Here is a 23,434-nt window from a genome sequence, read left to right as displayed (position 1 = left end):
TTTTTGATGAAACTGTTCATAATTTTAAGAGATTTTAAGATTGTTTGCAAAAGAGAAATCTATCAGTCTTTGCCCATTGTCTTTAGACTTTGCTAGTAGTTGAAACTAAAATGGTGGGTTGCGTAGTAAAACTATAATATTAGATTCAATTATTAGCAAAGTTTAACAGAACATGTGGCACGTCAACGTCACACATTGTTTGAGACACGCTCGAGTACGCCCACTTGGGCGTAGTTGCCGCACTTTGCTACTACGCCTGCGGTATCTAGTTGGAGCGCACCAGAGACCAATCCATAATCTAAGATTAAAACATTCATTCAAATTAACACCTTATTTCGTGGCAGTAATGTTCAAAGTCTGTTGTATACGCTCATTATAAGCTCGGACGCGAACACGAGGCAAGAACATTTTGTTTAGCAATTGAAATGTAATTATTTAGCAAAATGAGTAAAACGTCAAGTAAGGTATACAATTTTGTTAATGTAAAGAGGCATTTACCTGAAATACAACCCACCATCATTTTTAAGTTTGTATATGCTGTTATTTGGAAAGTTTTCACTGAACACTTTGACATTGCGTGGCGTTGTATTCAAAGCGCGGTCGAAACACAACTGCCGGAAATCTGGCTAATAGACGCAGAGTTTTGCTTTAGACAATGTTTAAGCGGGATTGTGATCTTAGATGTTTATTGTACCTACTTTAATGATGTAATTTACCAGTGGGAGGCTCCTTTGCTCAGGATGCCGGCTAGGTCATGGGTACCACAATGGCGCCTATTTCTGCCGTGAAGCAGTAATGTGTAAGCATTATTGTGTTTCGGTCTGAATGGCGCCAAAACTAGTGAAATAACTGGGCAAATGAGACATAACATCATATGTCTCAAGGTAACGAGCGCAATTGTAGTGTTGCTCTGAATTTTGGGAGTTTTCAAGAATCCTGAGCGGCACTGTATTGTAATCAGCAGAGCGTATAAATTACCATCAGCTGAATGTCCTGCTCGTCTCGTCCCTTATTTTGATTTAAAAAAAATGATTCTAGTATATTGTCTATGGACCCAGCTTAATAGAGTTTAATACACAAATAAAATTTGAAAAACATAATTTTATGAACGATGCGGGACTCGAACCCACGACCTCCGGCGTTCCGTGCCGGTGCTCTAACCAACTGAGCCAACTCATAGATGAAGCCACAACCTGAAAGTTGAACAACAGCATACAAGATTTTATAACGATCCGTTACTCGAACGGTTGGCTCAGTTGGTTAGAGCACCGGCACGGAACGCCGGAGGTCGTGGGTTCGAGTCCCGCATAGTTCATAAAATTTTGTTTTTCAAATCTTATTTGTGTTTTAATCCTAGAAGTGATGAAGTGAGTGAAGGTTATCACTTTAAAAACATAACATATTGTTTAATAGAGTTTATTTTATATTTTTAGTGAGACTTTGCATCGTAGAAGCACGCGGAACGTACAAACGGGCTGGAAAGTTCTGTCCCATATTAGACGAAGAACAATCTGGAGTTGAGTGTGTTATTGGAACAGACAGGTGAGAACATGATTTATTACTTACTAGCTGACCCGACAGACGTTGTTCTGTATTTAATAAATAAAATAACGTTTTTATATGAATTTGTCAATAATATATCATAACATCAAAAATTACATCGTAAAATATGCTGTCCTAATGAAATTGCTGTGAAACAGCAGAACTGTCAAACCGTGCGTCAATAAATTCTCTCATAGAAATTATGTATGGACACATCAAAGGAAAAACAAATTTGTTGTTTTTATTTAATTTAGCAGCATTTTTCTATTTATTCACCTTTTAAACCTTCTCTGGACTTCCACAAATAATTCAAGACCTAAATTTGCCAAATCGGTCCAGCCGTTATCGAGTTTTAGCGAGACTAACGAACAGCAATTCATTTATATATATATAGTTTACTACAATAAATGCTTACGATATGAATCAAAATGGATAAAAAATATGGCAGTTAAAAAGACTGCCGGTAGAAGTGAAAACTTAGAACTTTCAGTATTAAAATTTCTTTTTAAAGTTTAAAAACAATAAAATTATTAATTTGAATTCATTTTTTGAATAGTATATTATTCAAACAAAAACACTATTTCAACAATCCACAGTATATACACATTAAACTTTTCACTATTCCATTCAGTTTCTCCTCTAAGATATACACAGCACTAATGTTGCACAATACGGCAGCCGTATAGCCACAGATATACTGATATAAGCATTTTACGTGACGCGATCTCACGAGATTTCACTGTTCACCAGTTGCAGTGGGACGCGCCTTTGCACAGGATGCCGGCTAGATTATGGGTATCACAACGGCGCCTATTTCTGTCGAGGAGAAGTAGGTAATGTGTAAGCATTATTGTGTTTCGGTCTGAAGGGCGCCGTAGCTGGTAAAATTACTGGGCAAACGAGACTTATCATCTTATGTCTCAAGGTGACTAGCGCAATTGTAAAGGCAATCAGAATTTTTGCGGTTTTCAAGAATCCTGAGCGGCACCGCATTGTAATGAGCAGGGCGTATCAATCACCATTAGCTGAACGTCCTGCTCGTCTCGTCCCTTATTTCCATAAAAAAAAAAAACAATAAAAGATTTTTTTTATACATTAATGTTTATTATTTAAAATTATTAATTTATCGCGTGCGCTAGTCATGAGCATGTCAGTGAAGCAAACCCATAAGATTTTCCCCTACCAAAAAGTGCCCAACGCGGCTATAGAAGATTTCACTTCAAAAATTACCTAAAATATTATTTTAATCGCGTGCGCTGCGAAAAGTATTGATGATAAAATTAAATGATGTACTACGACTGTGCAGAACACCTTAATATTTATAAAAAAGTGTCGCGAAAGCATATTATAAGTGTCCCTTTATTTTAAAAATTTAATTAAAATGTCTTTACTACGCTTTTTACTTAGATTCGTGTGAACCTCTGTTTAAAGAATTAAGTATTATTCCATTTCTCTGTATGTATATATACGAAATATGTATCTTTGTAAAACAACATGACCATTTATTTACAAAAGCAAGAGATATTTATCCGAGAAATACAAGAAACGGTGACAGACTGGTGATTGCACGAAAATTTCATAATGCATCCTACGGAAAATGTAGCTATGTCATGTGTATAAAAATATTTAATAAACTCCCTCCAAGCGTACGCGTATTACCCGTCCAACGATTTAAAAAGGATCTTTTTACATGGCTTATAGATAAATGTTTTTATTCCATAAATGAAATGTTGACACATTAGGTTAAATTAAATTGACTTTAAAATATATATTAATTCTAGTCTTTAAATAATGATATTTAAAAATAATAATTATAATTTAAATTGACCTAAGTGCTTAAAATATAGAGTTTGTTAATGTTAATTATAATAATAACTAGAATTTTGTTCATAATAATTTTGCATGCCAGAAATGGCCGATAACATTGATACATTAAAACTATTTACACCCATTGTTACATGTTTTTCAGCAAAATAAAGGATTTATTTATTTATTTATTTACGGGCTCCGTCTTGTGTGTACGCGGATGAAGTCGCGGGACATCGACTACACTTCCCTTAAAGCCTCGCCTAGTATCGGAATATTTGGTCTCGAAACCTCGAGCGATTGCCAATTGCGTGGCCATCTGGAGGGCAAAGGAAAATTGGCTTCGAAGAAACTGGGCGTCATTAATAGAGCACGGGAATACTTCAAGCCGGTCCACATCCTAGCGCTTTACAAAGCGCAGGTCCGGCCACTCATGGAGTATTGCTGTCATCTCTGGTCTGGCGCACCCCAGTATCAGCTCGATTCATTTGACCGCGTGAAACGCAGAGCAGCTCGAATTGTCGGGAACCCACAACTCTGTGAACGTCTGGATCACTTGGCGTTGCGTAGAGACACCATCTGGATGTGTGGCGGTCCTCCACAGTGCGGTTTTCAAGGAGCTTTCTTATACGTACTACAAAGCTGTGGAATGAGCTTCCTTGTGCGGTGTTTCCGGGACGATACAACATGGGTACCTTCAAAAAAAGCGCGCACACCTTCCTTAAAGGCCGGCAAGGCTGTGATTCCTTTGGTGTTGCAAGAGAATGTGGGCGGCGGTGATCACTTAACACCAGGTGACCCGTACGCTCGTTTGTCGTCCCATTCCATAAAAAAGACTAGTTATAAAAAGAAATCTGATTGGTGTGTATTGTTTGGTCTGTAGCCTCTTTAGCAGTTGTGATTGGTTGGTTTCAGGCTAGATTGTCTCCGGCGTATTAGCAAAGGCACTGTCGACTTTGGTCCTTTCAGCCCTGAAGATTTGATTGCGGCGCAGTGGGCTAACATTGACGTGCTGGTGACCAACGAAATACCTCATAGACAACGTAAGTCATTTTTTTTATTACCTTACATAAAAAGCTTATTAAATATTCGCTAAAACCTTTATTTACTTCCAGTGAATGCATTTTGATAGGTCAGATAGTCAGGATAGGTCAACAGTCAAATTTTTTCCATCTTCAGCTATGGGGCTGTGACATGGACACTAAAGAAGGCCGACAGAGATCGGATTGATGCCTTTGAGATGTGGTGATGGAGGAAGATGCTTCAAATTCCTTGGACAACATTCCGCACTAACCAATCCATCCTTCACACTCTAGGTGTAAAACCTCTATCCATTTGCCTCCGTAGAATCTTAGAGTTCTTTGGACTGGCAAGGTAGACGGACGACGCCCCACAGGTCACAGCCCTATAAGATGGTCTGACCAAATCCGCACATCTCTTGATACTGGACTTCATGACGCACTGCACGTAGCCAAAGACAGACACAGATGGCGAACTATTGTCAAAAAGTTGAATCCTCAGAGAAAACGCGACCCTCTGCAATGAGGAACACGACGCGGGGAGGAGGAGGATGCATTTTGATATTTAAACCGTACTACACGACCTCAGTATCTCTGGAGCTCGCTGCACCATGAAGCCTCTTCCCGTTCCCCTTTCCCCCCTGGCGGTCGTCCTGTTGCATCAGTACGTTTTGCAATTTTTATTACCATAGGTACCTACATGTCGTGATATTTTCGTGCTATCACTGTTTTGGTTTTTAAAGTTTTCATTGATACGTTTTGACTTTTGTTGTTAATAGTTCTGTAGTTTCTGTTGTTCTGTGTCGCTATAATAGCACTGCCAGAAAAATAAATACATTGTTCACTTAACCAAAATGCTTTCCTTGATTTTTCATCATTATAATAATAATAATCATCACAACACAACACCTTTACATAAATCTATAATGCTGAAAAAATAGTCGTTGTTTATTTCCGTTGCATTCGCAACTAAAGGTTTTATCTCAATAAAATGTTTAAGTAGGGATAACAGAGAGAGTTGTCATACTGACACATGCAGGGCAAACCTGTCAGCCATTAAATTGGCATAGCGACGAGTTAATTAATTAGGATGAGTTAATTAAATCGGGTATTACTAATGACTTGTTTTTTTAATGAATTATTTTAAATACTTCTAGGCTCGTACGAGCGTACCGTTGTCGCAGTGGTGAACCGAAGGATCTTACCTGACAGTTCCTGGTCTCTCGAGGCCGTTCTGCGAAACACCAGCCTGTGTCACCCCGGGAACGGTGTCAATGATCTACGACCCTTATCTGATACATTAGCAGGGGTGAGTACTTAATAATCAGTGAGTAAATAAGGTTGGGCCATCTGGGTGTTTTAAATTTGAAGTACCGATTACTTTGACTTTGAAAGGTAGAATGACATTGATTTTTGACAGGCAGTTAATTTTATGTTTGACATTTGCAAAATGGGACACTATATGCTGGAACAAAATTCTGAAATATTAAAAACTTTTATTATTTTTCGAATGGGTAGTTTTTGACTTCCAATAAGTGATATTGTCATTATACTGTTTTGAATAGGAGCTGGGAGCTGTGATTTGAGCCCTTTGCATTATTTTCTGTGGGGAACCATCAACGATAAATGTTACACAAAACATCCAGAGATAATTGAAGCGTTGAAACGTGAAATCAAAGTTGCCATTGAAGAGATTCAGGCCGAAACAATAGACAATATACTAAAAAATTGTATAGATCGGATAGGGTCCGAACGGTGCCGAACCAGTCGTGGTGGTCATATGAATAAAATTGTGTTCTTAAATGACAAAGTTCAACCTTTCCAATAAAACAATAGAAATTTGAAAAAAAATGAGAAGTTTATTTTATAGCTGATTTAAATTTAAAACACTAGATGGCCCACCCTTTATTTTAATATTCACAATAAAATCTTAAATGCGTCATGCTCGTGAACGGGCGCTGCTTGTGGTGGCAGGATGATCCTGTTACCAGAAACTCTGCGTCATGTTTTTAAAATTGAAATTATTATATTTTTTACAATCGCTAATGAAATGCTCGCAAAATACCTTCATTTATTTACGGTGTGTGTAGTGTAGTTTTTTTATTGGATCACTTTTCATAAGTAGGTATATTGTATTTGAAATTATTTTCCTCATTAAAACTCAACCTTTTCCGAAGTGGCGGTAGACATAAAAAGGAAAGAGAACTTGACATTCATAAGTGTCATTTCTTTGGCCTGCATGAATAAAGTGATTTTGATTTGAAATATTGTTTGGTGGTGCGTGGCAAACTACCAATTTTAAGAACATGATGATAGATATAACTCGATTCATGCAAATAAATAAATTTCATCAGGTACAATTCTTATCGTCAAGATCGTTTCATTTACCGCCGTTCCCAATATTCAGTCTATCTCTTACTTGAGATAAAAATCGTAACTTTCGTTGACTTTTCTGTCCCAATAATAACTAATCAACGGTAACTCCCCTTATCCGTACACGCTGTTTGTCAATGGGACGACGTATAGCTTACCAGCGATAGAAGTCTGTACGGAAATTGCAATTCACGCGTCCCAATATAAGGCGATAAGAATGACTTATCGGGTATATTGGGACAGCTTCAGATTATTGACAGATAATTACTGTATGCTGAGATGGTTTGGACATGTCGAGAGAATGAATGAAGAACGATTGACGAAGAAAGTGTATAAGGCCAGTGTGAATGAAAGTGTTGGAAGGGGTAGACCTAGGCGGACGTTTCGAGAACAAATCAGGGACGTCTTGAAAAAAGGCCAGGTCAAGAGTACCCTCAACCGGAGAGCATGTATGAAAGGAATAATGAAAGTGGACGATGCTAAACAAGTATGTAAGGATCGTAGCAAGTGGAAAGAAGTGCCTACCCCTACGGGAAAGAGGCGTGATTTTGTGTATGTATGTATGTATGTAATTACTGACAGTAGAAGTTAGTAATTTATCTCGATCTGTAGATAGTATATTGGGTACGGCCTTTAATTGTATATTGTTACAGGGCTTCAGGGTTAGGAAAACACCAGTATATTTCCGCCATTAAAATATTAGGTACATTTTGCCGTAGTCAGTGATATAGTACTCCTAAGTTACTAGCTACCACTAACACTAATACTGATTGAAGAATAACTTACTAGTCTTAGATTAAGGGTTGGTCACCGATGCTCTCCAACTGGATACCGCAGGCGTAATCATCAGTTACCACTGGGAGGCTCATTTGCACTTGAAGCCGGCTAGATTATGGGTACCACAACGGCGCTTATTTCTGCCGTGAAGCAGTAATGTGTAAACATTTCTGTGTTTCGGTCTGAAGGGCACCGTAGCTAGTGAAATAACTGGGCAAATGAGACTTAACATCTTATGTCTCAAGGTGACGAGCGCAGTTGTAGAACCGCTCAGTATTTTTTGGTTTTTCAAGAATCCTGAACGACACTGCATTGTAATGAGTAGGGCGTATCAATTAGCATCAGCTGAACGTCCTGCTCGTTTCGTCCCTTATTATCATTTAAAAAAAAACGCAAAATGGCAGGCAGCTAATACTAGGCGCAAGTGGTCGTACTGAGCCAGTCTCAAACAATGTGTGACGTTGACGTGCCCCATGTTCTGTTAAACTTTGCTTATAATTGAAACTAAAATGCCCGGTTGCGTAGTAAAACTTTGTAAAAATAATACTACAAGTAATAAGAAATACACTGTGATCACATATCATCAGTAAGTATTTTGTATTTATTAATTTCAATGTAAAATAACACGAAGCGTATGTTACAAATTTGAAAGATGCCATTGAATGTCAAGATGCCACGCTATATAGTTGCCGTAATAAAAAAGCTATGGTTCTTAGGTAGTGTGTTATCTAGTTGGAGCGCAGCGGAGACCAATCTTTAATCTAAGTGTTAAGGTATGTTTGCCTTCAATTAAGATAGCGACAATGAGGACAATTGGATGAAACACGCTCTGTTATTTACACTAGCCTTGAACACACCCAGACTATATTGTTCGTAAAAATATGGGAAAAACAGACGTGGGAAGATTATTTCACTACTTACCTGTTTGCATAATGAGGCTAAAACGAATTGCATCATTATTATACACTTATTTAACAACAAGTTTACTTTTATCGCTTCATCTAACTTGTTTAATGTCATCTGGAATTGTATTGAATTAAAAATTACTGAGACCAACATATTTCAGACGTTTGCTATTTTTAGCAGCCCCAGCACCATTTTAAGTAGCTAGGACATGAGCAGGAGCCAGAGTGTCGACGCAAGGCACTAGGCTTGCCATCGCGTCGGGGAGTGCATTTGGCTCTAAATATATAAGCTAAATATATTATATATTGATATTTTCAGTATTTGGAGTCCCTCGTGATAGCCAGATCCTGTGAGTCTGGTCTCTCGCTCTCAGAGAACAGGATCAAAGCCGTCTCCCAGTTCTTCAGCAAGGCCTGCAAGGCTGGTCCCTGGGTTCCAGACCAGAAACAGGATGCCGAGCTTAGTAAGTGAATTACTATTTTATAAGTACCATTGAATCGGAAATATTATTTTCTTCAATTAGGCAATGCGCCATTGGGACGATTGGCTTAGTGATCAAAGCGCTGGGTCGAATCCCCTAGGATCCGCCGCGACTTTATATGTTGGTATAAAAATTAATCCATACTAATAAATGGAGAGCTAGTTTCTTCCTTCGGTTATCTACGACAAATATTTTTGCTATTATAATACTCGAAATCGTTGACGTGTTAAGAATTATTATGAATGTAATATTGAAGGCTGATACATCGTTGAGTAATTGACACAATCCTTTATCGGTCTTCTCGTTAATCTTTTAGGTAAGGTTCTGCCACAGTTCCAGAACTCTCCCCAAGAAATCTTCTTCGGAACACCTGCAGGGGTACTACAAGAACTGCGCAAAAAAGCTCGTCCCACTGTGTCATGGAAGCAAATCTTCCTCGACAATCTTTGCAACTTGGGTCTTTTCTGTTGCAGAATCTTATTCATCCAGTTGAGATTTGCAGACCCTTACTTAGCTTGTTTTTTTACTGACACGCTTATCCGAAGACTTTTCTTGAGGCCAATTTCTTTTAACTACTCTACAACCTACAATAAATGTTTGTTTTCACAGAGCTCAAATACAGCAATCTGTGTGAGGCGTGTGAGACTCCGTCATGCGACGCCAACGACCGTTACTGGGGTGTCACTGGGGCGCTCACGTGTCTACTGGAGGGGGCTGGTGACGTCATGTGGGGGAACCTTGATGATGTACTCGCTTATTTCGGGGTAAGGAATTACGTATCAACAAATAAATTTATGCCTGTCTCCCAGGGGATATGCCAAGTTTAAGGGTTTCCGTGATCTTGTTTGCTGCAAGTGTTTGATGCACCCTTCATGCATTTTTTTACTGCTTGCTTGTGACAGGTTTTTCTTTATGGAATAGGAGGACAAACGAGCTTGCGGGTCACCTGGTGTCAAGTGATCACCGCCGCCCACATTCTCTTGCAACACCAGAGGAATCACAGGAGCGTTGCCGGCGTTTAAGGAAGGTGTACGCGCTTTTTTTGAAGGTACCCATGTCGTATCGTCCCGGAAACACCGCACAAGGAAGTTCATTCCACAGCTTTGTAGTACGTGGAAGAAAGGTCCTTGTAAACCGCGCTGTGGAGGACCACCACACATCGAGATGGTGAGGATGATGTCCTAACTTGTGGCGTGTTGTGCAAAGGTAGAATTTGGCGGAATCAGATGAAACAGCTCTTCCGAGCACTCCCCGTGATAAATGCGGTAGACGACACACAATGAAGCAACGTCTCTACGCAACGCCAAGTGGTCTAGCCGTTCACACAGCACTGGGTACCCGACAATTCGAGCTGCACGCGATCAATTGGATCGAGTATTATGGTATTAGTAAGCTATACATTATTATTACCATTTTCAGCTAGACTCTCAATCCAACCAGCACCCTTCGAGTGACAACTTCGCGTATCTCTGCCGGGACGGAACATGGCAACCGTTAAAAGACAACCCGAAACCCTGTGTCTGGTTGAACAGACCATGGCCCATTGTTGCTGCTAAACGGTATGTAGATTTACACGAGTTCCATCACAAATATTTAGGATAGATCGTCTTTGTGGTCATGAACTTCTTTCATGGACTCAAGTGACAGATCTGGCCCATGGAAATGCGAAATGATTGAGGTTTGATGTTGTGAGTCTTCTTGAGTCTTACACTCAATAATCATAATTACGGATTTCCCAAGCAGTAGCATTTCAGAAGCTCTAAAGTTATTAATAAAATACCATTCGACACTGTGTGAACTGACATTCTCTTCAATTCTAGAAATTAAAACTAAAAAGAGAAATAGACTTCAATCAGAAAATGATTTGATTGTTAGCATTTCGAAAATACCACTAAGATTTGGAAAATATTGAAAATAAACAAGTCCATCCTACTTACTAAAATTATGTACCTATTTATTGTTTTCTGGCTTGCGTTTTTGCTTCTGCCGGTGACCCCTGAAGTAAGACTTGGTGACACCCCTAGGGATCGCGATCCACAGAATAAAAATTCAAATTCAAATATTTTTATTCAAAATAGGATGTGACATAACTTATTGAAAGTCAAAAAAACTACCACCCATTCCAAAATGAATGCCTCAGGTCTGAGAAGAACGGGCGCAACAAACTCAGCAGGCTTTTTTTTTTTCATCAAAAAATATGTTTACAAAGTAATATTGTACAATTAAACTTATTATTTAATAGTCTGAGGGCGGTCGCTCCATTCCCAATCTGTGGTTACATTAAGAAAGTCATTTATGTTATAGTAACCTTTACCATACAAACGTTTTTTAACAATTCTTTTGAAAAACGTAATACTTTCGTTTTGAACATTTTCTGGGATTTTGTTGTAAAAGGATATACATCAAAAAACACTGGCTCAGACAGTCTGTAGCTCGCAATGTGTAAACTCGCCATCAATATTAAGCCCCAATTTCAATGTTGACACTTCAAACTGAGTTTAACAAAACTCAGTTACGTAAATGAGTTCAAAAGCCATCTGATGTTGATTAAACACAAAACTATTTACTAACTACTAACCAATACCTTTTGAGGGTGTTGACGTAAACTGAGTTTACATGTCACAAACAATAGAATATATCAAATACCTGTCAAAACTGTCATCCTTATCGATGACAGTTCTGACTTGTTATATTATTTCAATGTTTCTATTACGATAGCATCAAATCAAAGATGTGCACAGAATATGTGGAACGTGCAAATTTCGGCGGTCAGCATTTAAACACGTTTAGGCTATGAATGCGTTTAGTTTGCGTTAGGGAAAACCGATTTGAATAAATCGTTTACAGGCGTAAGTAAGTAATGGTGCAATCAGCCCTAATTGTGTTACAGGAAAACCGCTGCTGCTGTTAGTAAATTAGTCAGTTCACTACAAGATGGCGCGCTGTTCGACGGTCACTGGCACGGGGCGTTATCGTCACTTCTGGAGGTTCGCGAAGCCCCCACCCCTCTGTACCCTCCCCGCGCACCTCTCGATCATTTGGCGACTGCGCGAGGATTTAGAGAGGCATACAGTCAGAACGGTTGTGATCCACCCAGGTCTGTACCAGAAATTAGTATTATTTATTAGGACTATATAGTCACTCATCACGATAACTCTGGAACCATAAGGCGTTCTACGCCTTATGGTTTAGGTATTAGGTAGAAATATTCCTTTCGCCGAGTGGAGATCAGCTAAGAACGGATTTAAAGAAATTCCATCCGCAAGAGTTTTTTTTATAACACAACAACGTCTGTCGGGTCCGCTAGTTCAAAATAAAAGATAACTTTTTAAATTTCGCAGGCTTTGTTATCTTCATTTGTTTTGTTGTTTTATTTATATTTTCAGAATGGGAGGGTCTCAGCAAAAGGACCATAATTATCTCAAATAAAAGATATTATCATAAATATATTCAATATTGCATATTATATATTTATTAAGTTATTATATTATCACAATACAGTAATAGAACAGTACTTTATCTTCATAAGCGCCCGAACCGACGCATCCACACAAACACACTACCTACACGGCCGCTACGCAATCTTGGGAAAGCAAAACTATAGAGTGCCACGCCGTTTGAGTTAAATTAAGCGTTCCGCAAGACGTTTTTTTATGACAGTAAGGGACGAGACGATCAAAACGTTCAGCTGATGGTAATTGATACCCCCAGCCTATTGCAGTGCCGCTCATGAATCTTGAAAAATCCAAAAATTCTGAGTGGTCTACAACTGCGCTCATCACCTTGAGACATAAGATGTTAAGTCTCATTTGCCCAGTAATTTGACTAGCTACGGCGCCCTTCAGACCGAAACACAATAATGTTTACACATTATTGCTTCACAGCAGAAAAAGGCGCCAATGTGGTACCCATAATCTATCCGGCATCCTGTGCAAAGGAGCTTCCCACTGGTGCTACAATTACGCTGACTTTTCAAATACAATGTACAATTCTTTCAGGCACATAAATGTATGCACGTCTTCGTTACTTGAGAAGAACAAATGCGAATGGATGAGCGAAGCCGCCTCTGTATACGGAGTCACTCCGCCATTACAATGTCTTATACGTGATGGCGTGGCGGGTTGCCTGAGATCTGTCCAATTAGAGGAGAGTGACGTCACCATCGTTGATTCTGATTGGCTGGTATCGGCTATGAGGTTAGTTGATTGATCAGTTAAGAGCTCACCCGGGCATGTTTAATGCACAATAATTGTTCTAAATATATTGCGGCGATTTTTCCATTGCAGTTAATGACAGATCGATCTTATTCGAATTAGAAGCGACCATAGAAATCTAAATAAGATGGTAATAAAAACGTTACAAGTGCTTATTGCTTGCTGGATGACTTTCGCCTATAATATAGTATATGCATAAATTATATTGTTACTTACGCTGGTAACGCTTAGAATATTGAGGGACGTGAGCAGTAATGGTGTACATAGTCACGGTACACATGACACGGTTGACTTAATTCAAATTTGTGACCGCCGTTGCTTGCATTAAGACCCTGTTTTTTATTTAATTCAAAATGTATAGTTTTCTGACTTTTCCTTAATCTTATTTGTAGTATAAGACGGTATTACTTACCAAATTTCATAGGTCTAAGTCAACCGTAAATACCCTACAAATTTTGATCCTTTAGGTCGTTTCTTGCGACATATGCGGTCGTTTTTTTACGTTAACTTAGAAGTTTTCACAGCTTCAAGAGACTGTAGACTTGAGTATAATGTTTTAATCTCGAGAGATTACTAGATTATTAGAGAGTATCGAGATACTTCTCATTTTAGGGATAAAGTTCTTGACAAATAGACGGAACTTTTTCTTGGCATAGTTGCAAGTTGTGGAAGATATTCCCCTGTTAGATGTACTGAAATATTATTTACATGTTGTTTCACGTTACTCTTCACCGGTGGTCTGTAAGTCATCTCTGAGGCGAAACGTTTAACGCTGTTGTCACTTCTTTACAGATACTACTACTTTACTAGTTTTTAATTGCTCTTTAAATTCCATTTGTGTTGCAATATATGTAATTATAATTCAGATTCATAAGTCGCATTATATAATTAAGTTTAATCTTTATTTCACAGAGACTACAAACTAAAACCAATAATGCACGAAGTGACGCCAATAATGGAACAAATGGACACCGTGTTCGCTTATGTCAGAAGGAACGACAACATCAACAAGATGGCGGATTTACGCGGGAAAAGAGCGGCTTTCCCGCGCTTTGATGGTTTCGCTTGGCATTCTGTCATAAAATATTTAAACAATGAACAAAACGGCTGCACAGAGAATTTGAACGATTATTTCAGTGAAATTTGTGCCCCAGGCATTGACAAATATAATTTCACCGAAGAGGTCGTTAAGAAATACACAAAAACATGTTACGGTATCGATAGACGCCTAGATGATGGTGAAAAAGCCGGTTTCTTGGGACTAATCCACAATAAGACTGATGTTGTATTTGCTAGTATTAAGACATACAATAGCTATAAGGGTAATTATATTATAGCTTCCTAGTTCCTGTATTTAACCAACTTTATAAAATGAGTTATCCACTCGATGTATTTTTGATGTTTGCTTACAACATTCTGTCTGTCTGTCTTTTAAAAGAGTATACTTCGTGTGTGGCACCATTATAATCCAAGACCAAATGTCAAAAACTTATCCCACGAAAACAGCAAATCTAACAAATTTCAATGACTTTAATGGTGTGCCGGACTTACACACTCAAAAGTTATTTTACAATGTTATTCATAAATCGCAGGCAAGGCAAGCATGCCCGCATTTTCTTATTTAAGTTAATTAAAAATGTTATATTCCTTACTTAATTAGAATGAATACCTGCGAATAATGTAATTACCATTGCATTTCATTGTTCCTGCACTGTAATAATGTAATTTTAATGTCTAAATTGGCACAACAAACTATGACTTCGTATTCTAGAAAACATTCTTAATCTATGATCAAGTAATTTGTTCTCACTGCCGTCATAACTGTGCTTAGAAGAGACAGCAAAAAATGACACGGATTATGTATCCCAATACAGACCTCCCATGGTCTTTAGATTTTTTTAAATATATTTTTTTTTATTTTGTTATTATTTATATTTTGTTCCATGATTATTTTATATTGTCGATACGATAGCCATAACGATAAAATAATAGGCTCATTGCTGGCTGTTTAAATTTGACTTTAATTCTACTGTTTTTTTTTCAGTTGAAAGGTCTCACGGACCCGCATTGGGCATTGAAATAATACCACTTTGTCTTGAAGAAAATAAAAAGTATTGTTACATTAAATGGGCAAATATTGGTCACATTATGACGATAAAGAACCTCACAAACGTCCGTTCTCATGAGATCAAAAATGTCTTCGGCAAATTGGATCAATTGTTTGGTACTCATCAACCATTTCACAACCCATTGTTCTCTCTATATGGACCGTTTAGTCATAATTTGGATGTCTTATTTAAGAATAATACAAAAAGATTGGCGACGGATAAAATCTTCGAAACCCATCCGTACGTTGGAATGCCTCTCAATTTCGAAGGGTCCTTGGTAAATGACACATTTGACAGCTGTCATTTGTCACACATTTTGGCGCTAAATTTTGCACCAAAATCGGCGCCTGTCGTGGCTATCTTGACATCACTGACTGTTGTATCTTCGTTTTTATTGTATTAAATATATAGTGTCTTTATAATGTTTGTTTGATTTTGGAAGATGTGAAAATTTAAAATTGTTGACATTCTAATGATTTGATTTGAAAACTAAAATGACTATAGACAGACTTAAATGAACAAGGCTAATACGATATGCAAGAATGCAAGACAATAGTTTGTCAATGCGTTCCTATAAGACAAACGCTCGCTAGATCGCGGTTAACAGGTTAAATAGTTCCAAATGGAGTCATGTGTTACAAAATATACACAAAATAAATTGTTTGAGATCAAGAAGAAACTATTCATTAGTGAATAATTGAACTTGTAATACTTCCTGCAAAAAAAAAAAACGAAAATTATGATGAAAATTTCTGCATTTTATTCCAAATTAAAATATCCAAAACTATACAGCGTGAAGCGACATTAAATAAAAGCACGAGTAGAGTTATACCGTAATGATAAAAAAAAATACATAATTAACCTAAAGAAAGTCAATCTATATAATTAAAATGATAGAGGTTTTCATTTGTGCGTGCATCACTAAAGTTTGTTGATGCACAACTAGATTTAGCAATAACAAATATGTTAAAGTACCGGTTAACGCAAAAATGTGTGTGCAAATTTTTAGAAGACTTACTTTAACAGCTAACCGTCCAATTTTCGCTGGTTAAAGCTATTGTTAATGTTAAACAGCAACCTGTCAAAAGTTTCAAATAAATATTCGATATTGACGTAATAGCCTACGATCTCACAGCTCGATTATGCACTGTTAGTGTTTTTTTCATATAACTAATTTTAAATGGCCACAGGCAACCATAATTGAACAGTGACATCAGTGGAGTAGCAGTTAGGTATTTTTTTAACCCAGACGAAAAAGAGGGTTGCTATAAGATTCGTCAGTCTAGTCCTATTTTCCGATCGAGATCTGTTCAGTTGGAGGTTTTTTACGTTTTTAATCAAAAATCACTTTGATATTATAAATTGGAAAGTTTATATGTTTATTTATTGGCTTGTGTTTATATTTGTTACTTCTTTACGTTCTAAAGGGATTTGGATTTAATAAGTTAAGGTAACCTTTAATGAGAGAAACTAATACTCAAATATAATATTTTTATTCACATAAAATAATAAGTTAAACTGGTATTTAAATGATCGGTTCCTTAAATTAAATAAAAATTTGTCTTTTAGACTTAGATATCTTATCCAGGGTATCTTTTTGGTATATATAGTGTAAGCAGACATCAACATAATATATTTGTACGACAGGTTGTCAAATTTTAAATGTGGTTAAATCCAAAAAACTTCAATACTTTAGTGGTGAAATATAAATATGTATGCTTATTTGGTTTGTAAGTTTCTTCACAACTCTTTCTTGCTACCTACTGGCGACAATTCTCTTTCATTATCTCGTGTACGGGAAAGTTTAAAAATATAAGCTTTTACATATTTGCAATGTAATTATCACTAGGTAACGATACTTCCGTGATAACATGAAAATAGCACTATTAGTATGTAAGTGTTCACGTTCTTGTAAGCCGTTCACATTACACAAAATACAATATTGCTAATCATTGTTCACTAGGTTTTAGAAAAAAAATATAACAAAAAAGCAACAAAAGTTCAAAAACACTATTCCAAGACAATAGATTGCACTAAAAAGTATAAAAATAATTGCGTATTTTATACAATCTAATTCTAGTAACGATTATTGCTATTTTTGAATCGGTGTCTCTCGCCCCTCGCCTCCTGACGTCGTGTGTGCGACTCAAGCACGTCTCACCTATTACTATGTGTGTAGTTACAAACCTACCTTGGCTGACACCGACTCCAAAAATAACAATAATCGTTACTAGAATAAGATTTATTAATGAGATTGTATAAAATACGCAATTATTTTTATACTTTTTAGTGCATATTATATATTACTTGACCATAACGACGTTACGGTGGGTGACTCAAATATCCGCATAGCATAAAAAAGATTCGGCCTACTATCGTTAATTTGCTCCAAAGAAATTGAATTACTTTGTTATGGATTTCATAAGCAGAACCTAACCAAACTATCACCAAACTACCTTTGAAGTATATCCTTTGTAATAAAAATTGAATTATCGAAATCGGTTGGCAAGATATTGAGTTATTCGTAAATTTGTTGCGCACACACGATTTTTATGGTTTTCTCATGGTTGCCATTGTCTGATCTAGACCAAATTGGGAATGGGACCATACGGGAAGCACCAGCTTTCAAATAAAATTAAAAAGAATTATCAAAATCGGTTCACCCAGCCGAAAGTTCTGAGGTAACAAACATAAAAAAAGAGACATACCGACGAATCTATTATTTAAGCACTTTTTATAGCACACTTAGGCTTGTTGATTTACACACAGCTGACACACGACTGAGGAGAAAAGTGTGCTTACAATGTCTTTAAGCACACTTTTGCCTTTTGTTCCGTTATCAGACTGCGAATGATATGTCCATATGTATAGTACGTCATTGATCCCCAAGATATAATATTACGGATAATAAAGCGATACTTGCTAACCATAAAGGATTATATACCTAGGTAACACTGAATATGTTTAGAAAATGAAAAACGGCTTAATGTAGAGAGTTGCCAATATTTTTTTTGTTTTTTGAAGTACTCTCCGTTCCTCTCTACACATCGTTGCATTCTATGGAACCACTTAGAAAAGCAGTGGGTCCATTCTTCCTTAGGGGTCTCTTCTATGGAATTTTCGTATGCTTTCGCCGCATCTTCAGGGCTCGTAAAGCGAATACCTTACCGAATTTTATCTTTAGTTCTTGGGAATAAATAAAAGTCGCAGGGTGCAAGGTCTGTATGGCGGATGACTCATTATCTCGACACCTGCCATAGTCAAATATTCAACAGTCCGTTTTGCGGAGTGCGCTGAGCATTGTCGTGGTGAGGGAGGAGCCTGCTTCGAGGGCGCTGCTGCTGAATTTTTTCCAAAACAACAGGCAAATAGCGATTGACATACCAGTCTGAAGTAACTGACCTTCCATCTTCTAGCACAACTGTCGCGAAATGACCTTTCCGACCAAAGAATGAGGCAATCATCTTTTTTCCTTTCTTAGTTGGCTGATCCTCGAAAGGAAACAGCTGATTGTCTTTTGGTTTCGGCTTCGTAGCAATATATCCCGCTTTCTTAACCTGTGACGATGTCAAATACAGCATTTCAGTCATCGCCGTTGAACTTATCTAACATTTTGGCGACATCAGTCCATGCGAAGGTGTTTTTGGTTGTCGGTTTTAGTATGGGGAATCTATCTGGTGCAAAGCTTCCTGACGCCTAAATGTTCGTGTAATATTTTTTGAACTTTTCATATCAATGCCTAGGCTTGCCCGTATCTGCTGATAGGTCACTCTCTTATCTTCCTGTATCATGCGTCCCACAGCACTGATGTTATCTTCAGTAGTCGCTGTTAACGGCCGTCCCTCACGCGGATCATCATTGAGATTGCTACGTCCACGCTTAAACTCGTTAAACCAATTGTAAATAGTGGCACGAGGTGGGGCTTCATCAAGAAATTCTAATCGCAGCCTATCATAGCTTTGTTGTTGAGTAAGCACCACAACGGAAGTCATAATAAATCATTGACCAAAAATTTTGTCGCGTTAGGTTCATTTTCACGTGTAACAAGAGTTTTAGATTTGTCGCCAATTCACAAAAAGAAATGACAAATGAATGCAATATACTACATTAGGTTACCAAAGAGTTCTAAAATTGAAATTCAAAAATAGTTTTCATTAGCAAGGTTTCTGACTGGCAAGACTTCTAAACATTTTCAGTGTTACCCACGTATTACCAGGACGAAACATGGCTCAATGAAGATGTGCATTAATAAGACATACCTATACTATATACATGTTTATGTATAGTGTGTATCTTATATTTGCAAAAAAACTGTTAATATTTTGATGATGGTAAATAGTTATGATTACAGTTGATAGTGGTAAATATTTTTACAGGACACACAACATCGAAAATGTGGTTTGATACACAAATTTTAACTCCTAAACAAGCCTTCTTAGATAAGATTATTAGCGTGGCTCAAAAGCTCCAACCGGAGAAGGAAGGCGTCTTATAATATCTCATATTGGCAGCGAGGACGCTTTTGTAGATGGAGCATAATAATTCAAAAAAGAAAAACATTCAAGACTCGCTCATTCTGAAAAGTGGTTAAAGGGGATACTGCCAAAGCTTAAAACCAATTCAGTGTACATTTAGATAATGTACGTTTAAATAATATTACCACTCCCGAATATTAGAATCAAACCCCACAACTGCCTGACTGAAATGGCAAACTATTCAATGACTTAAATCAAAAAATATTATAAATTATGAAGAAAATATGATAAAAGTTTAGTTACCAGAAATCGTATAAAGACAAAAATCAAATTATCAAACTTTTGCTGCGGAAAATACAATTTATAATAAGAGTATCCAATTCCGATTCGTTGTCATCAAACTCTTCGGACCCCGAATCAGAGAGCGAATTTTAATTTGACAATTATTTTATGTTTAGTAAATATTATCAAATAAAGACATTTGTAAATAAAAAATATTCTTTGTCTTTATGTTTTAAGTATTATGAATCAAAATAAGTTTATAATTAAACTACATATCAAAATGTTGATAATCTCTGAATCGTCATTTTGATAGTGACATTTTCTTTGTCTACATTCTTGATCTTGAATTACATTTCCGACTATAGATAATATTCTAAGACAAAAGGAAACCACAGCTGTCTCCATTATCAACTGATCATTACTTCTACAAAGTTATTTCTGTACTACTTCATTAATTAAAATAAAATCCTCTCTACCCTGACACAGTACTACTGTGACCCTGAATCAGCTGAATCATCGAAATCCAGTGACCAGTCGACCGAGCCATTTTATTAAAAAAAATCTTAACTCTCTAATTTTAAAATTGAAATATTTTAAAAATTTAAAGGACTCTAACAACAACAAGTACCTAACAGAACAAAGATATATGAAAAATGGCGAAGAATTTGCCTCAAGGAGATATCCTTAAATTGCTTAATGCTTTAGATGCAGTCAGGGACGATTATACATGTGGATTTTGTTCAAAGTTATGTTCAAAACCTGTTACGTTAAGCACTTGTTTACACATAATTTGTTCTGACCATATCGAAGGTCTGAAGAACTGCCCCAAATGTAAAATGCCCATTATTGATAACAAAATCTTCGAAGGTGATCCAGAACTGGAAGCATCTGTACAGGCAACTCAAAAACTTTGCGACATATTCAAAAGGTTTCGCACTGAAAAAACCAACATATTTGAAGGGGAGCCGCATACGGGTGACAGTGAAAAGAGAAAACATGATAAAAAACTTAAAGGAAAAGTGAACATTGAGAAAGATACAGATCTAAATGTATCTGCCCTAAGTTCATCTTCGAAAACAAACAAAGATATAGAGAAGAAAAATATTAAAGGTGAAACATTGCTGCATGTTTGTAGCCGAAACGGAAAAGTTGACAGAGTTGTAGAGTTATTGCGCCAAGGGGCGGATCCCAACACTAAAGACAATGCTGGATGGACACCACTACATGAAGCAGTACAGAATGGCCACTTTGACCTTGTGAAGGTCTTATTACAATATAATACTCTTGTAAATGTACCAGGGCAATGTAATGAGACTCCACTTCATGAAGCAGTCAGATATAATCACAAAGATATTGCGACAGAGTTAGTAAAACATGGTGCAGATTTGAATGCTAGAAATTGTAAAGGCGAAACTCCTTTACAATTAGCTGCTCAAGACATGAAAGTGGTTCTTACTGATGCTGCTGAAAACTTATGCCATACCCAAGACTCCATCATAAAACATATTGCAAGTAAATATTCTGAATTAGACTTTGAAACTATTAGATTGTACTGTTGCAGCAAATCACGGACAGTTCTTAGCAAACTGAAAATGTTATATAAATCCCATAGTAATTTACACATTGAAGCAAAGTTGAGTAAGAAAATTACTCATCTGATTGTAGACACAAACGATGGCGTTTGTGTCTCAAGCATAGAAATTTTACAGGGAATTGTCAACGGCATATGGATTCTTTCCTCAGATTGGGTGATAAAATCAACAGAATCAAAATTAGAAAAATTTGAAGCTTATGAAGTTCAAGGTGTTGGTAACAAGAGTTATAAAGGTCCTAGAAACGCCAGGTATAATAAATACAAACAGTTGCCAGGCATATTTAATGGCTGTCATTTTTATTTCTACAATTTCACAACTCCATATGAAGTATCTAAATCGTTAGTGATAACAAAGGATTTATTGAATAAATTAGTAAATGAAAGTGGTGGTGTGGTGTTACGGAGAGTGCCTAATCCAGAATCTATACCTGAAATGGAAGCCTTAGTGCCATACCATGCTAAAAAGGGGGGAAAACTGGAAAAATGCTCCCACTATATTATTTATAAAGAGATGTATGAACCTATGTATAATATGGCTCACATTAAGGCCTTGCCAATTGGTTGGTTTATTGAATGTCTAGAGAAATATGAACTATGTGAGCCATGGTGACAACCTTCTGATAAGTGTGTGACGTAATATGTGATAAAGTATAATTGACGTGGAAATAATTGTATGTTATGTATGATATGCACAACTTATTACTGATTTGAAATAAATTGATTTAATTAAATAACTTCTATACTCAATGTTACAATAAAATCAAAGAATATTAGTGCCGATAACGAAAAATATCTATGCCAGCTCTTTTAACCAAATTGTAGGTGACAACTATTCTACACAAGGGGGCAAATCTGCCTAAATACGATCTAACGAATTTAGGCCTGAATGTTAGTTTGTTCATAATATGTGACCTAGCTACTCAACAGTTCAATAGCTATAATATTTTTCAACAAAGAGAGATCAATAAAGTCCCTGCGAATAGACAGTGACGATGCTTTGTAAAATTTTAGAAGATCGGTGTAGGTAGTAACCATTTTATGTATTTATCCTTGTATGTTAGGTGCCTTAAATCTTCTCCCTCTCTACCCTATTCTAATGTATTTGATGATATGGATTCCATCCAATAGAACAGTATTCAGGTATGCTTCGAAAAAGCAAATTTAAAAGTGCCAGTCTGGTAGAAGACTTTCTAAAGGCTTAAAAAATTTGTATTCCTGATGATGAATCCCAATAATTTCAGCGTTTTTTTTTTTCAACTCAACAATGAAAAAATCAGCGGTTTTCATTGCTATGCAGACGACAGCACAGGGAATGCTTCAACTTATAAATAATCGAAATGTGTTCTGGGACACATAGTAGAAGTGAAACTTCAACGAAGTCACTATCCAACTTCAGTGATGGTCTGGTGGGATATTAGCTATGAAGTGACTGAGCCATACTTTTGTGAAAAAGGTATCAATACATTGGCACAAGTGTAACTATCAAGATACCATTCTTGAGAAGCTAGAGAGGCCCCTTAACAACACCATGTTCAATAACCAAGAATGGTTCTTCCAGCAAGACTCGGCGACGGGTCATAAAGCTCGGTCTACGAAGTCTTGGTTGGAAACGAACGTTTCGGACTTCATAAGAGCTGAAGACTGGCGGTCGTCAAGTTCCGATCTTAATCCGCTGGATTATGATTATTACTTTATTATTATTATTTTTACAAATTAAAATATTTTTATTCTAAATAGGATTCAAAATCACTTATTGAACGTAAAAAACTACCAGCCATTCAAAAGAGACTGCCTCAGACCTGAGAAGAATGGGCGCAAGAAACTCAGCGGGCTTTTTTTATATAAAAATATGGATTA

The 23,434-nt window shown here is 36.9% G+C and overlaps 3 protein-coding genes across 3 annotated transcripts in view; 2 read left to right on the top strand and 1 right to left on the bottom strand.

Moving 5' to 3' along the window:
• LOC126973382 (transferrin-like) overlaps positions 1 to 15,648 on the top strand; it is a 37,030-nt gene extending 21,382 nt beyond the window's left edge. The window contains exons 2-11 of the mRNA XM_050820627.1: positions 1,434 to 1,542; positions 4,264 to 4,391; positions 5,525 to 5,676; positions 8,742 to 8,886; positions 9,514 to 9,668; positions 10,324 to 10,463; positions 11,795 to 12,001; positions 12,903 to 13,100; positions 14,031 to 14,440; positions 15,163 to 15,648. Coding sequence (XP_050676584.1) covers positions 1,434 to 1,542; positions 4,264 to 4,391; positions 5,525 to 5,676; positions 8,742 to 8,886; positions 9,514 to 9,668; positions 10,324 to 10,463; positions 11,795 to 12,001; positions 12,903 to 13,100; positions 14,031 to 14,440; positions 15,163 to 15,629 — 2,111 coding nt within the window. The 3' untranslated portion in view covers positions 15,630 to 15,648. The remainder of the gene's footprint in view (positions 1 to 1,433; positions 1,543 to 4,263; positions 4,392 to 5,524; positions 5,677 to 8,741; positions 8,887 to 9,513; positions 9,669 to 10,323; positions 10,464 to 11,794; positions 12,002 to 12,902; positions 13,101 to 14,030; positions 14,441 to 15,162) is intronic.
• The window catches only part of LOC126973411 (uncharacterized), a 139,271-nt gene that overhangs the window by 28,409 nt on the left and 87,428 nt on the right, over positions 1 to 23,434 (bottom strand). The window lies entirely within an intron of this gene.
• Positions 20,447 to 22,661, top strand: LOC126973388 (BRCA1-associated RING domain protein 1-like). The gene has a single exon (XM_050820636.1). It carries the CDS (start codon positions 20,637 to 20,639, stop codon positions 22,185 to 22,187), a length of 1,551 nt encoding a protein of 516 aa, XP_050676593.1. The 5' UTR covers positions 20,447 to 20,636; the 3' UTR covers positions 22,188 to 22,661.

Source organism: Leptidea sinapis, chromosome 29 (genome assembly GCF_905404315.1).
Source record: "Leptidea sinapis chromosome 29, ilLepSina1.1, whole genome shotgun sequence".
NCBI lineage: Eukaryota > Metazoa > Arthropoda > Insecta > Lepidoptera > Pieridae > Leptidea > Leptidea sinapis.
Note: the sequence above shows the minus strand (reverse complement) of the source record. Positions and strands in the feature narration are given on the sequence as shown.